This window comes from Myiozetetes cayanensis, unplaced genomic scaffold, assembly GCF_022539395.1.
Source record: "Myiozetetes cayanensis isolate MyiCay16 unplaced genomic scaffold, myiCay2020 scf5-8, whole genome shotgun sequence".
Taxonomy (NCBI): Eukaryota; Metazoa; Chordata; class Aves; order Passeriformes; family Tyrannidae; genus Myiozetetes; species Myiozetetes cayanensis.
In genome coordinates, this window is record NW_026087742.1 from 108710838 (window position 1) to 108724856 (window position 14019).

The 14019-nt window shown below is 44.3% G+C and overlaps 1 protein-coding gene across 2 annotated transcripts in view; it reads right to left on the minus strand.

Moving 5' to 3' along the window:
* The window catches only part of SRPX (sushi repeat containing protein X-linked), a 45779-nt gene extending 37896 nt beyond the window's left edge, over positions 1–7883 (minus strand). Inside the window, exon 1 of one of the 2 annotated variants that reach the window (XM_050332051.1) lies at positions 7758–7883. In XM_050332051.1, the coding sequence (XP_050188008.1) occupies positions 7758–7827 (70 nt within the window). In that variant the 5' untranslated portion in view covers positions 7828–7883. The remainder of the gene's footprint in view (positions 1–7757) is intronic. The other variant, XM_050332049.1, reaches the window with a different exon arrangement.
* Between the last annotated feature and the right edge of the window lie 6136 nt (positions 7884–14019).

A 14019-nucleotide genomic window follows, 5' to 3' on the forward strand; every position in this document is an offset into this window, starting at 1 on the left:
GCACAGGGCACTCACATCCATTCCTTCACCAGAAGAGTAATGAAAGACCTTTTTATTGTTTGTTGGGTTGGTTTCCTTATTTACACATTTCACTACCGCTGTAACTCAGCACCAGGTGTACTGTTTCTGGTATCTGCTTCTGGGCAACTTAAAGTAGTGAATGTCTGAGACCCAATATGTTTTTAATCTTCAAGAATAGTTAGACAGAGGCATGTTAATTTTGGCCTGTTTTACTTACAAGTCAGACAGCATAACTAGAAAGCCACACCGGATGGACTCAAGACAGGCATACTCGAATCGAGTAATTACATTCAAGTGCATTGCCCTAAAGCTGACAACTCCAAAGAAAAATATAACAAGCATAGGCTCATAACTTAACTGAGGCAAGAGCTGGAAGCAGCATCTTCCCCCATCTGGCCAGTCAGCATCAGGAAGCCTGACAAGAAACCTCTGAGGGACACCAGGATGGACCACAGACCCCTAGCAGGTTAAAACTCTCATGGTACAGCCTAAAAGGAGACAAATTTTGCTGAGTGACTCATGCTGCCAGCCCACACTGGTTAAGTGTAGGCTTTGGGTAAAATAAACCAGGCAGCCTGACAAGGCATGGCTGGAGAAGCCTGAACACAGGACTACCTTCAAACTGCAATGCTATTCTTAGTGGATGTGTGTACAACACATCTATATCCAGCACCCTACATAACAATGGCATTTCCTGAAAAGAACAAGAAGAGGGTGGGAAGTGTGGAAGAAAAAAAATCAGATGTCTTCAGTCACACTGCTCAGACTAGAAGAAAAACTTTCTATTCAGAGTTGTGACAAATTTTATGGTTTACACTGCTGGGTTTCCTTTTATGCCAACACCACAGTAATTTCGAAACAAGATTAACTTATTAACCTTCTAAATCATCCAAATTGCACATGTGCAGTACTCTCACACATACATATTTTTTATCCACTGTGAGAACTGGAGCAAATGATAGCAGTAGCATAAAACGTAATGTTATGTATTTTACTGTAATTTATATATTTTACTGCAGAAGTTTCTTCTGTGTCTCCCTGAAGGACACAGCTGCACATCATAAATCATAGACTACACAAATTGAAGACATATATACATACATGGAGACATTTACTCACCAGTTTCTAACAAATGAATGCAATCAAGAATCTTTATAATACGCATCTGCATGTTTAGGTTGTGGGGTTGCCCCCCATCCCTTGAAAATAGCTCATAATGACTTGCTAGTGTCCCACAAGAACAACCCACAATATGTCAAATTTTAAGCATCCTCCTTTCCTTTTCAGGTCTATGCATCAGGCAGCAAAACTTGGTCTCTCAGAGCAGATAACCGGAACCCCACTGATGTCATCTGTCCTCAGCTGAAGACACATTTTCACAGAGCAAGCAATAGGCATGAAATTATACAAACTCTCTCTGCTTAAATGGCAAAAACCTTTGCCAAAAATGACCGGCTGCCCCCAGCTTGAGCTGCACTGTCTGGCAGAAGCTTCGTGCTCTGACATAGCTGGAGGTGTTTCCCTCTCCCAGCCCTGTAATTTGCCCTGCACACTGCAGGGAGGGGATGGCAGCTCTTCCCAACCACTGAGCCAACATTCAACAGCCAAAACCAGGGTAGCAAAGACCCACAGAAGGCCAGCTGAGACAGCACCATCTAGAGCAACAAAATTAGTCCCATTTCACATAAAGTAGAACAAGAGGGCATAGGAAAAAATCCTAGAAAAATTTACATGAGTCATGTCAGGTTTATCTCTCCCCAGAGGCTTGGAGCAACATGCTGTGAGATCCCACATGAAACCATCAGATTATTCACTTCCAGGGAGCCAGAGATGCTCATGCAGGCAGGGGAAGGCAAGAAAGCTGGGCAGCCCACCTCAAAGTCAGAAGTTAAAGTGCAAAAGCAGGAGGGTAGCAAAGAGTTGGAAACTGCCTCCCAGGTGAGAGAAGAGGGGACATTTCCAGCAACACAAAACAGGAATACTTTTAGGTTTGGGAGAAAGACAAAGGATTTTTGGCTTTGAAAATCTCTCCTGCACTGCAGGCATGCCTGGGAGCTCTGGCCAGGGTCTAGACCTGGTCTAATGGCCAGTCTTCGCAAGCGAAGATCCGGGGAAGGTCTTTCCACCTTCCAGCCTGCGCATTGGATTTTTTAGGTGAGACACAGTGTGCGCGGAACTGAGCCCACCCTTTAATCCTAAGGTTCATCTGCTGGGGCCAAGCGAGCTTGGACAGTGGCAGTGAGGTCCTTAGGACGTAGGTGGGTTGCCTTTAAGGGCTAACGAGCCCCACCTGCCCGGGAGTGGCCCTGACCGGGAATCGAACCCGGGTCTCCGCGGTGACAGTGCCGTGCCCTTACCACTAGACCACCAGGGGCTCCAGACCTGGTCTACCCTGCCATGTAAACACCTGAGCAGTGACTGAGGCGAGGGATCCTGACCGAGATCTTGCACGCCAGGAGTCAGGCAGCAGGGATGGGTAGGAGGAAGCCCAGGAAAATCATGGGGAGAACAGGGAGCCCACCCAAATTGGCAACAGGCCACAGTTGCCTATGTTTCCTGGAGGGAACTCACAACTAGCAAAAGTAACCAAAGTAAAGAGATACTGTTCAGGAGGCTGTGAAGGAACACAAAGCAGCTGATTTTGCAAGGTAGTGTGTGCTAAGTCCTGATTTCATTTTTGTGCCAAGTATAAAAATAAAATTAGGAGTTGGTGATGAGGACCAGCCAGCCAAACCAGGGAACCACAGCACAACCAGTCCAGTAACTTCCGTGTAGGAAGCAAGCAAAACCCACGAGCAAGACTTTCTCCCCAGATAAACCTTTCAGCAGAAAAGTTTCATTTTAACAATAGCCCATCACTGAGGCATTTTGAGAGTCTCCTTTTTGCAAGCTGGTAGTGGGCTCTTAATGTGCTTGCATGCTAAATGCGTTCTACCTCCATCTTCAGAGGAATGAAGAGATTTAGACACTTCTCCCAGGGAAAATCTCTGCAGCTGCCAAGAAACACTAGTTAAAGGTAATGGTAGGTGGGGAGAAGGATTTCTTATCATTCTGATGCTGCATTTGACAGAGCTTTACTCTCCATGTAGCTACTCCTTCCACATTTCTGTGCATTATGTGCTTGGCAGAGACACCATTTATTTCCTCAAGCACAACAAAATCTCATCAGGATTGTTCAGGCAAATCAAAGGAAAATATTGGCAAAGATGAACTTGCAATGCATGTTAACTTGTGGAAATCTGTTTCCATAGGTCTCTGAAGAAGTACAAAAATCCTTTCTTTTTTTCATGTGAAGATATGCCAAAGGACAAGTTAAAGTGGTTTCAAACTCTGGCAGGGCTCTTAAGTGGCTATTTCAAGTCACAGGAAAGATCAGAATAGTTAAAGTTAAAACTCATAATTTGGAGCCACTTTCAAGGTACTGCAGCGTAAGTTTTCAGTTTGAACAACCTTATAACAGTGGCCTTTGAATACAATCAATAGTTAGAAATTGGTAGAGAAGTGCCAGTCAGCCAGATATGCCCAGTGTGGTGAGATGTTCATGTACTGTGTTAAAAAAATTTCAGTCAGTGCCTTGTGAAATGGATGATACAGACATACAGTGATTCTCAACATATAACATAACTTGGAACAGCAATTAAAAGGAAAAAAAACCAAAACAACCAAAACACAGCCATTTCAGAAGGAAAATTAGTCAAGTATTGAGATGAACATGTAATTTGTTACCCTACTTAAGGGAAAAACATTTGTACTTCACACAAGAATATACGAAAGCAGCATCACGAGATGAGTTAACAATATTGTCTGATATAAATATGACATATCTGTTGCATCTGAGGTCACATGAGAATGTAATTTCTATTAGGCTTCTCTGCTGCTGGAGATCTTATTCATGTGCAACTATCCAGCTAACTGGAGTTTGTTTAGACAAAGCTATCCCATCCAAAGCAAAACTGTGGATAAAGCTGTGCCTTAGAACACACTTATCTGCTTGCATTCAGAGCATCATAGACCCTTAGAATGGCCTGCGCTGGAAGGGACCTTGAAGAACATCCAGTTCCACACCACCTTCTGTGGGCAGGAACACCTTTCACTAGAGTATTCATATGATAGCTTTTGTCCTGGGCTTGGACTCCAAATGAAGCAAGGGCAGCCACAGCCTTTCTGTTCCGTGCTTGGCCAGCACACAACACACCCAGGTCTGTGCCCACCACAGGCTCGCGAGCAGCGCCCGCAGCTCCAGGGGACCAGCACACACAGATCTAAGCACACAGGTGGATCCTGGACATACTTCTACAAAAATTGTCACCTAGGATTGGTGGGATAGGCAGTCACCAAGCTGAATTTAAAAGAAAAACACAATAAAAGAGCTCTCAGCTGACACAACAGGCCCCACCCTTGGCAGTGCAGAGCACCAGCTGCTCGGAGCCCTGGAGACTGTTTCTTGACCGTGCCACAGCTTGGTCTGATAGATAGGGGCTTCGAGTAGGAATTAAATTATTGTGATGCCAGACTTATTAAAGCCTTTAAGCATTCTTAAAAACTTTCTTCCTTCAGTTTTGTCCTCCTATCCTTTGTCTATTTGAAGCATATACTCTATTGGGCAAGGGCTGACTCTGAATAGTTGAAGCACTCAAAGTCTCATCCACAGGTGCCCCTTTGCTCTGCAATGTGACTTTGAAAAGAGCTACCCTTTCCACCACAAGATTTCCATCTACTCATGTTTAATCCATATATATACATTTGTCACAAGTATGCTACACATATATACTGCTTTCATTGAATTAAATCCCATACAGATTTTAAAAATAGTTCTACATTATTACATGGTTTTCAAGGGGTTTTAATGGCATCTCTCAGAACTCACGGCCCCTTCACACCAACACCCTGTTCTAATGCACAGTTCCCATTAATTTTGTTGTAGATCAGCTTTTCCTTTCATGTCTACTAAAAGTGGAAAGGCACAAGTACAACAGTCTTACGTTGTACAGTCCCACTTGATTTTGTCTCCACGTACCCAAAATACCAAACAAGTGATCTCCATACATATATATGTTCATTTGTACAGCTGTACTCTCCCTAATACTACTGGATGGTCAGCAGCACTCTGCCCCAGCCCAACAGGCTTACCAGATTTACACTGCTTTTCACATTTCAGAAAAGCATAAAAAAGAAGAGAAGGGAGAAGCTGTGGGGAAGAGAAGAAGAACCTGATGAGAAAAAGTTGTTGAACTGCTCAATGATTTTATCTCCCTCTTCAGTCCTTAGGGAAAAGGTTTTAAGTTTGTTTTAACTGCTCAAAGGTGCATCTTTAAAATGCTCTTGAACAGAAAACAGACTGTTCTCTGAGTGGTGCCATCAGCCATTTTGTCAGTGCATCATTAGCTTCGAGTGTACCAACGTGAAAATACCACAGGCATCGTTTCAAAATTTGAAAATATAGTTACAGGTAAAACAGCTGCTGCTTCAAATGCTTTTAAGTATTTTAAGAATTTTAATTATTTGATATTTTTCAGTTGTCTTCCTTATGTCAAGGAGATAGTTCATTCAATTACATTTTCACAGGCAGAATACTGGCTTTATTTTTACTACCTGCCATCAAATGGCAAAAATCTTAAGGCATGGAAATTATTTCAATTTAGTGTGGTGTTCACCAGAGTCTTTGGGTTGTGGGGCACAAATGTCCTACATCAAAAATTTCAGTGTTACCAAGTTAAGAATTCAAGACCTGATTGAACTGTTTCTGATGTTTAGAAAACAATCTACTATTGAATATAAACATTTTGTATGAATCCAAAACATATTGTTTGGCTTTGTCTACAAAGTAATTATTTGTCAACATCTTGGTAAAACTTCAATAAGTTTGTACATGGGTAATCAAGAGGGCCACATACCCACACAGTCTGTAGAGAGCCTGTTTTAGTTTGCTTAATGGCATTCTGTACCTAATTTGCACAGTTACGGACCAACACGGTACCATTAAAGAAAATATCTATTTATAGTTTCACTAGATTTCATGTTGAGAGCAAAGATCTGAAAAAGTATCATATTTTCTCTATTACAAACAAACAAAAGAAATGGGACATGAAACATTAACTTTTTATTAGGGTTTACAATTACAGTTGATGATGATTTAAGCTCTTTGGAGCCTTTGACACTGAGCATAAGGGGAAAATTGGACTTTCAAATGAGTGAAAGTTGAAACAAGCAGCCTTTTGTGCAGCCAGCTTGGAGATTACATGTAAAAATTAAATGTTTGAGATTGGAGAGGTTACATTTGGGCTTTTAGGGGAAAAAAAGGCACAGGATATTAGCATCCTCTGTAAACTAACTGAAGACTAAAATTCACATGAACCACAGAGTAAAGCATTCACTCCTCTTCCTAAGAAAATAGAGTTTGGCAGTACAATGGCCCTCAGAGAAATGCCAGGAGAGAAACTTCTGTTGTCTTTGTTGATTTGGCAACTGATGTGTCCAATACCTTAGTGTTTCTTAAGGAAAGAGGATACATGTGTGTTCCAACATCTTTCAGGTTGGAAAGGAGCCACTTGGAGAATTCCAACAAAAATAAGGAAAGCTAACTTCCACTCACAAATACCACCATTATGCCATTTTACACCCCTCCATAGGCAGAACTACATTTCAAGTAGGAATAGCTCCAGGATACGAAAACTGGGTTTTGCCAACACACAGAGATTTCTCTGCACACAGCTGTGAGTTGCATTAGAAACCTTTCTCACCTGTTCACTCCCTCTCTTCTCATTCAACCCACACCAATACACCTCTATTTGTAGCAATACCCACTTACTTTGAAAGCTCAGTTCTGACCACAAATTCTCATTGACTACACCTGTTAAACCATCACACGTGTCAGTTTACACTGGCATTGCTTGCCATATCTGCCAAATCAGAAATGTTTAATCTGACAAGATGCAGCTGCTTTAAAACAGTCAGACCTACATACCCATTTCCTTTTGCATGGAAACAGACCTAAATCTGAGCTCGTTTCAAGTTTCGTAAAAGAAGTGCAAACATAAGTGAAATAGCACCATCGTACTTTTTGTTTAATTACTAAATGCCTAAGAACCCAGCCAGATTCACCCGTTCATTTTTCACACTGAAAACTGAGATCACTTTCTACATGTGCAGTCTCACACAGGCACCAAAAAAGGGTGAAAGACTTTTAAGTGCCAATGTCCCAGGGGCAGGGCTGGCCCACCGGACACATATTCGTCCTCCCTTTACAATTAAGGACAATATTATTGTCTCTATTCTACTTCAGCAGCGTTGAGCGGGTGTCTTCTCCTCTCTCAGCCCTCTCCATGCGTGCCAAGGCGGTGGCACGGAGATGCAGATGTGATGCCCCGTGTGAAAACGAGCCGGACCGCCACCAACCCGCACCACCTCCTCCCCCTCGTGTTTAAACCCTACGCGGGTGGGACTTTTAATCGCGCCCAATAACCCGGGGATCCAAACCGAGGATGCGGCTTCACCCGAGCTGGCGGCCGTGCCGGGATGAGCCGAGGACAGGACGAGCCGGAGGGCGAGACAAAGCGCTCCGGGCGCGGAGCGAGCGAGCAGCGAGGGCTGCCCGGCCCCTCGGGCTGCCGGGGACACCGCGGAGCTGCCGCCGCCCCCGCCGGAGGAGACGGCTCCGCTCCCCGTGGCCCCGGGGGGCTCCCGGCCCCGCCGCCCCCCTCATCCCGTCCCCTCATCCCTCCCCTGCCCTTCCCTACCCTGGTACTCCAGGCTGGGCCGGGCGCCCAGGGCGAGCAGCGCGGCGAGGCGCAGCCAGCAGCTCCCCATGCTCCGGACGGCGGCTCTTCCCGGCCCGGGGCTGCGCGGCAAAGGGGCAGGAGGAGGAGGAGGAGTGGGACGGAGACATTCTCCGAGCGGCTCCCGGGCGCCGCAGGAGACTCCTCCTTCTCCATCCACGCGTCACCCTCTTCGCCTCCTCTCTCCGGGACCGGCGGCGGCAGCGAGAGGGAAGGCGGTCGAGCCTCGCGTTGCCCCCCGAGGGGCTCCCCCTGCCCGCTCCCCTCCGACGTGGCCTCCGGGAATCGTCCGGTGGTGCCCTGGCCCCGTGAGAGGTCGTAGAATCATGGAATAGTTTGAGTTGGAAGGGGACCTTGATCGTCTTGTTCCAACCCTTCTGGCGTGGGCAAGGGCACCTTCAAATACACACCAGGTTGCTCAGGGCCTCATTCAGCTCGGCCTTGAACACTTCCAGGGATGGAGCATCGACAACTTCTCTGGGCAACCTGTTTCAGTACCTCACCACACTCATAGTAAAGAATTTTTTCCTAATATCTAATCTAAACCTACTCTCTTTCAATTCGAACCCATTCCCCCTTGTCCTGTCACTGCATCCTCCAGGAAATAGTCCTGCCCTATCTTTCCTGTAAGTTCCTTTCAGGTACTGGAAGTCTGCAATTAGGTTGCTGAAAAGCCTTCTCTTTTCCATACTGAACAATCCCAAATCTTGCAGCCTTTCCTCCATCCCTCTGATCAGCTTAGTGGACTAGCTGCAACACATCAATGGCCTTCCTGTGTTGGGGACCCCAGTTATCAAGGTGGGGTCTCACCAGAGCAGAGGGGCAGAATCACCTCTCTCGACCTGCTGGTGGCACTGGTTTTGATGCAGCCCAGGTGTGGGGTCCCCACCTGGTGCCATGAGCCCAGACTTGCTGTGCCAGGCTGACCTTAGCAAGGGCAATGAGTGGCTGGGACAGTGTGTCTGTCGCAGATGTCTTTCCATCCCTCTCTCCAAGGCAGTGAGAGAGGCAGCCCTTGCTGCCTGATGCTGCCCGTGAGTGAGAATGGGATGGGGAGGATGAACCCATTCCTTATGCTTGCTCCAGTCCCTTTGCTGGTGAGGTGGGACCTCTTTGGGAAAACAGCCCACATCCCATCCTGTTCCATCCTAGAGGCAATGTCTGCCCATGCAGGCCTGGAGTTTTGCAGGCATCAGAAAGAGACCGAGCTTTTCAAGATGAACTGCTTAGCTTACTCAGCATTTTGCACATGGCCAGCCACAAATGTTAAAAAAAATCCTCAGTTATGAGAGTAAGAAAAAAAGCTTTGGAGTCATCACATTTCCCATTAACTTTTGGAGCTGACAGGGTGTTGTGGAGTCGCATTTTCAAACTTTGCTCCATAACCACAACGACCAGAGGCTTTTTTATTTTTTTTCTGCCTTTCAGATGAAAGCAAATTCCCCAGTCACTCCAAGCCTGTGGAAGCGAGGGCTTCAGGCAGAGCATCATATGTTCCAACACTTTTGATTAAACTTTGAGATCTGTCAACCCTGCAGCTTGCCTACAGGTAGATTTATTTTTTATTTCTTTTTACACTTCCCACCATGAGTAGCTAATGTGTGCTCTGAACTGAAGTGTGTGGGAAAGGCCTGGCCCCAGCCAGTGTGCGGCCTGTAAAGAGTTTGTGTGCTGGGGCAGTACAGGGGAGAGAGCCCGGGGAGTTCCTAGGAACACACTGTACGCTGCTGTTTGCAGCAGAGCACAGACAAATAGGGAAATAGCAGCTGGTCAGGAAAGGAATATTTCTTTAAAAATGGGGGGCACTGAATTGCAGAGGGAGGAGAGTCATCTCTAGGGGAAATGCTAGCCTGGAAACAGGAGAAGAGGTGCCAGTTTTGCCATGCTTGGAGGCTGGCTATGCCAAAGTGGCTTAGGAATGAAGCGATTTGGCTGGCAATTAAAACAAAAATCTGCTGTGCTGTGTTTGGGATCTTTCTCCAAAGTGTTTTCATCTCATCTGAGTTTTTGTTTAGATCAGGAGTGCCCCTGAATATGTTCCCACCTGAAAAAGCTACATTTGGTGTCTGAGTCTGAAATGTGCTCAGGAACGAGTGCACCTCCTCTGTACCCACAGGGCCAGGCTGCAGCTCCTCTTGAGTAAAATACCTGATGAATATGGCTGGGCTCTGGGGCCTCTCCAAGCTGCTCTACTCTTCTCCAAGCTGCTCTACCCTATGCAGATGCAGTTTGAGTATGCTGGGCTTTGATATTCAGTTTTGATCACCTTGTTTATTTAAAAAAAAAAAAAAAAAGAAAGAAGGTAACAAAAACAGTGGTTGTATCATCAGAGCCATTGCTTTTTAACAGCCTAAGGAATGATTAGATTTCCACATGAGAAGAGATTAAAAAGACTGTTTAAAGTAGAACAAAAGGAAAAGGAGTGCTTTATTATTATTGGCATGGATATCATAGACAAGGTAAAGCAAAGTGTTGGAAATCTGTAATAAATAGTGATAATCTCTCTAATTCATCTACGCCCCAGGGCTTTGGTAAGAGTTCAGCATTCATATGTGCTGGAACAATAGAGGTACTTGGAGCTTTCTCTCTGTGCACTTTCCTTGTAGCTGCCCATTTCCAAAACCCTGGCCTTCACCTGGATGGTCCTAGGAGTCTAATGTCTCTACGAGTGTGATAGCATTGTACAGAAGCCACTGCCAGCAGAAGTGTTGGTGTGGCTGCAGCTTCTCCATCAGCTGTCCCAGTATCACCCAGCCCACAGGTCACAGGATCTCTGCTGCTGCTTTCTGAGCCATTTCAGACTGCATTGCCACAGTACAGAAATTTGGTGGTGGCGACAAATCCCCCTCGTGTGCTTACCTCCTCAGCGTGAGAAGCGAAGTCGTCAGTAGTAGGAGCGATCGGTGCACCCCAGGTGTGGTGTCCGGGTTAGTACAGGCACTAATCCTATTTGATCCACTGGAACCAGTGAGATTTCAAAACTGCTTTTGTGTTGCTCCCAATGTTTATGTGCAATTCCATCCTTTCCAACAGCTTACCCACAGGTGTTCGCAGACTGGGTTTTGCTGCGATCTTGGCTGCAAAGCTCACTGTGTGCCCCGTGTGAGAGCTGGCCTGGGATCCTGGTTTTCCTCTAGCATCCAACTCCTGGAGTGTTCTAACTGCCCTGAGAAAGGCAAGAGACTTAAGAGCTTACACAGTCTGCAAGTTACAGCTCAAATTTACATGCAAGGGCGAGCATAACTATCAGTGTGAATGCATCCTGAAATCAGCCTCGAAAAAAGGCCAGTACTGAGGTGGGCGTTCATCTGGATTCAAATCGGCTCTGGAGTTTCCCTGTGCAATGTAACCCTTATTCCACGTCTTTGTTAGAATGACAGCTATGTGAAATCACCCAAAAGACTTGAAGGACAAATTCAAGCCAACTTTGAAAAATTTTTGATTTGTCATACAAATTAGATTTTTTTAAAGTAGTTTTCTTAAGGCACCATTTAATGGCAGAAAAAATGTGGAGCTAGGAATGGATTAAACAAATGTCACATATATTGAATTTGAAAGCAGAGTCCTTTTTCTGTCCTCACCGTTCAGCTTTTAATTTTCATAGAAAAAATTCCAAATATTTAAGCTTGTGGTTTTTTGGAGTTCCTGGCACTCCTGGCATTACACAAAAATGAATCAGTCTGCTTTTCACAGAAAATTAATGTTTTAACTGTTCTGAGACAAATGAACATTTCCAAAACTGAAATAAAAAAACAGTACAGGATTAAAATGTGTGTAAATGTCTTGGTTGAATAAAAAACTAAGAACTAAAGCAAAGTTAAGTGCTCTTGGAGACTTAAAAATATATTCGTCTTATGTCAACGTGTTAAGACATGATTTTTCTTTCCTGCTTTTTGTAATAGAAGATCAGAAGTATGATTTTATTATTCTGTACCAGAATAACTGTAACAACTGCAGTTACAATGATAATAAAAGTACTGCTTTTGATGGAGAAGAGAAATTAATTAAAATACAAGCTTTAATAATGTTTAACAATCTAATAATTTTACTGCAAATAGTAAAAGAATGATAAGGAAACAAAAACAATATCCCAACAACCCAGTTGTGTGCAATTAAGTTTTGGAAGCCTCAACTAAGATCTAATTAGTCATAAGAGGATGACAAATGAGGGCCCAATGCAAACCACATCACACAGTGTTTTGGCCCGTGAACCGCCTGCCTGAATACAAATGCTCCAATACTTAGAGTTACTTAGGTAAATATCTGCAGAAATAGGGACAGTCTTAAAATAAACTAATAATTATAATAATGCATTTCGTCTGTACAATTCCTAGAACACTTGGAGTTTATTAATCACTTTCTCGTGATGTTTAGTGGCAGCAACACTTTGAAACGCTCATTCATTGCTCAACGTTTCTTGTTATTAGACCTTCCTTCCAGCTGCTTGCAACTGCCAGCTCCTGGGGCCAAATTCTTCCCTCTGGATTTCAGCCTCTGGATGTCAGCATAGGAGCTTTGCTAGGACACTGGTCCCTTTTAGCATCCCACGCAGGGGCCATTCTGGGTGCTTGCAGGATGGAGGGGAGCACTCCAGTGTTGGGACATTTCAGAGCCCAGGAGAGGGAGACTGAAATGGAAGCAAAGACTGGGACTGACCTGTGAAGAGAACAGGCAGGAAGAGCAGCCCTTCCATAGACACTGCCCTGGTGAGGAACTGGAGGCATCAACAGGGAAAAAGGAAAAAATATTCAGAGGAAGACACAGTCAGACAGAGGTAGGTGGGTGTGTGTCAAGTAGGGTTCTGTCTGGGGGATGATGGACAAAGTTCCTCACTCTTACCATGCTGCTGCTGCAGCACGTGCCTGCGAATCCTCAGTGCCAACCCACGATCATCCCTTCACACAAAGGAGATGCTTCACTCAGTGCAGTGCTCATTTTGCATTTTTAAGTGGTATACTGCATGTTTTCTAACAAAAAGTTGGTTTCCCAAGATGACAGACAGGAAAGAAACACTTGGAGACCAGCCTGCAAGAAGGCATCTCTGGCTAAAAATGTCAGGAAGATGTATACTGATGGAAGTTCTGTGAGCTTAAATAGCAGAGATGATGATTCCATAGTTTCTTGTGTGAAATGATGATCTTAAATTATCTCCTAATAATTTTCTTTTTAGGTCACACCTAAGCCTTAATGGCACACTCCATGTCAAAAATGCAAAAGAAGACACTGTCCCAACTGTAGAAATAACCTATTTTAGGGAAATGAAATGTTCTTCAGGGCAGCACACTCTGGCTCTGTGTTCTATCCCTGAACACTTACCTTCTCCCTGCATCAGTGATCTTAGAAATCTCCTTGGGTCTTCCCAGTTAATGGTGGCCTCATGCCTTTCCTTCCAGGAATAAAGGAAATGGCAAGACTAACTTTCCCTGAATTTCTCCCCTACCAAAAACCTTGCTGTGGAAAATTTCAACATGAAGGTGTGGATCAGTGCACAGAGAGCACATACATGGCATATATATATCTGTAGCAAGTCTTAGACAACACCAGTTACCTTCTCCCATCTCATCTGGTGGCGTCCATGTGTCCTACTCACTGTGTCTTAGGCAGGCAGCAAACCAGAACCTTTTTGGGGGAAGACAATATTGCATTCTCAGTTAGACACTGACTGATGCATGAGTATGTGATGTATGGCTTCATGTTTAATAGATATACTGAAAAACAAAAACTCTATATTTTCATTTTTTTTAAAGCTGTTAACATCCCTTAAAATTCTGACTTTTAATATCTCTTCAGCTTTTGATGAGTGTGATTAGAAACAGCTGTATCTAAACCATTTCACCATCAAAGGAGACTGGTCTTGAAAATAAAAGACTAATTTGTGTACAAATAAAAGAACTACAGTTTAGCCAGATTTAGATTTTGTAATGCTTTTGTTGAGTCATTACTATCTGGTCCTGAAAAAGAGACCGATCATTATATAGCATGATTAAAATGTAATTCCAACACAGTCTTGGAAGGCAAATAGGTGTGAAGTTTGAGAACTCATCAGTATGAGACAGTGAGCAAAGCAGACCTACTACCAAAGCATTCATATCTCCAATTCTCACCACTGACAGTCATCTCATCACACTTAACCAGAATACTATTTAGGTTCTCAAATTAATTTAGGCATAACGGGGGATGAAAATGTTGTAAACCCCTGTAAATAGTGAGTAGTATAAGTAAT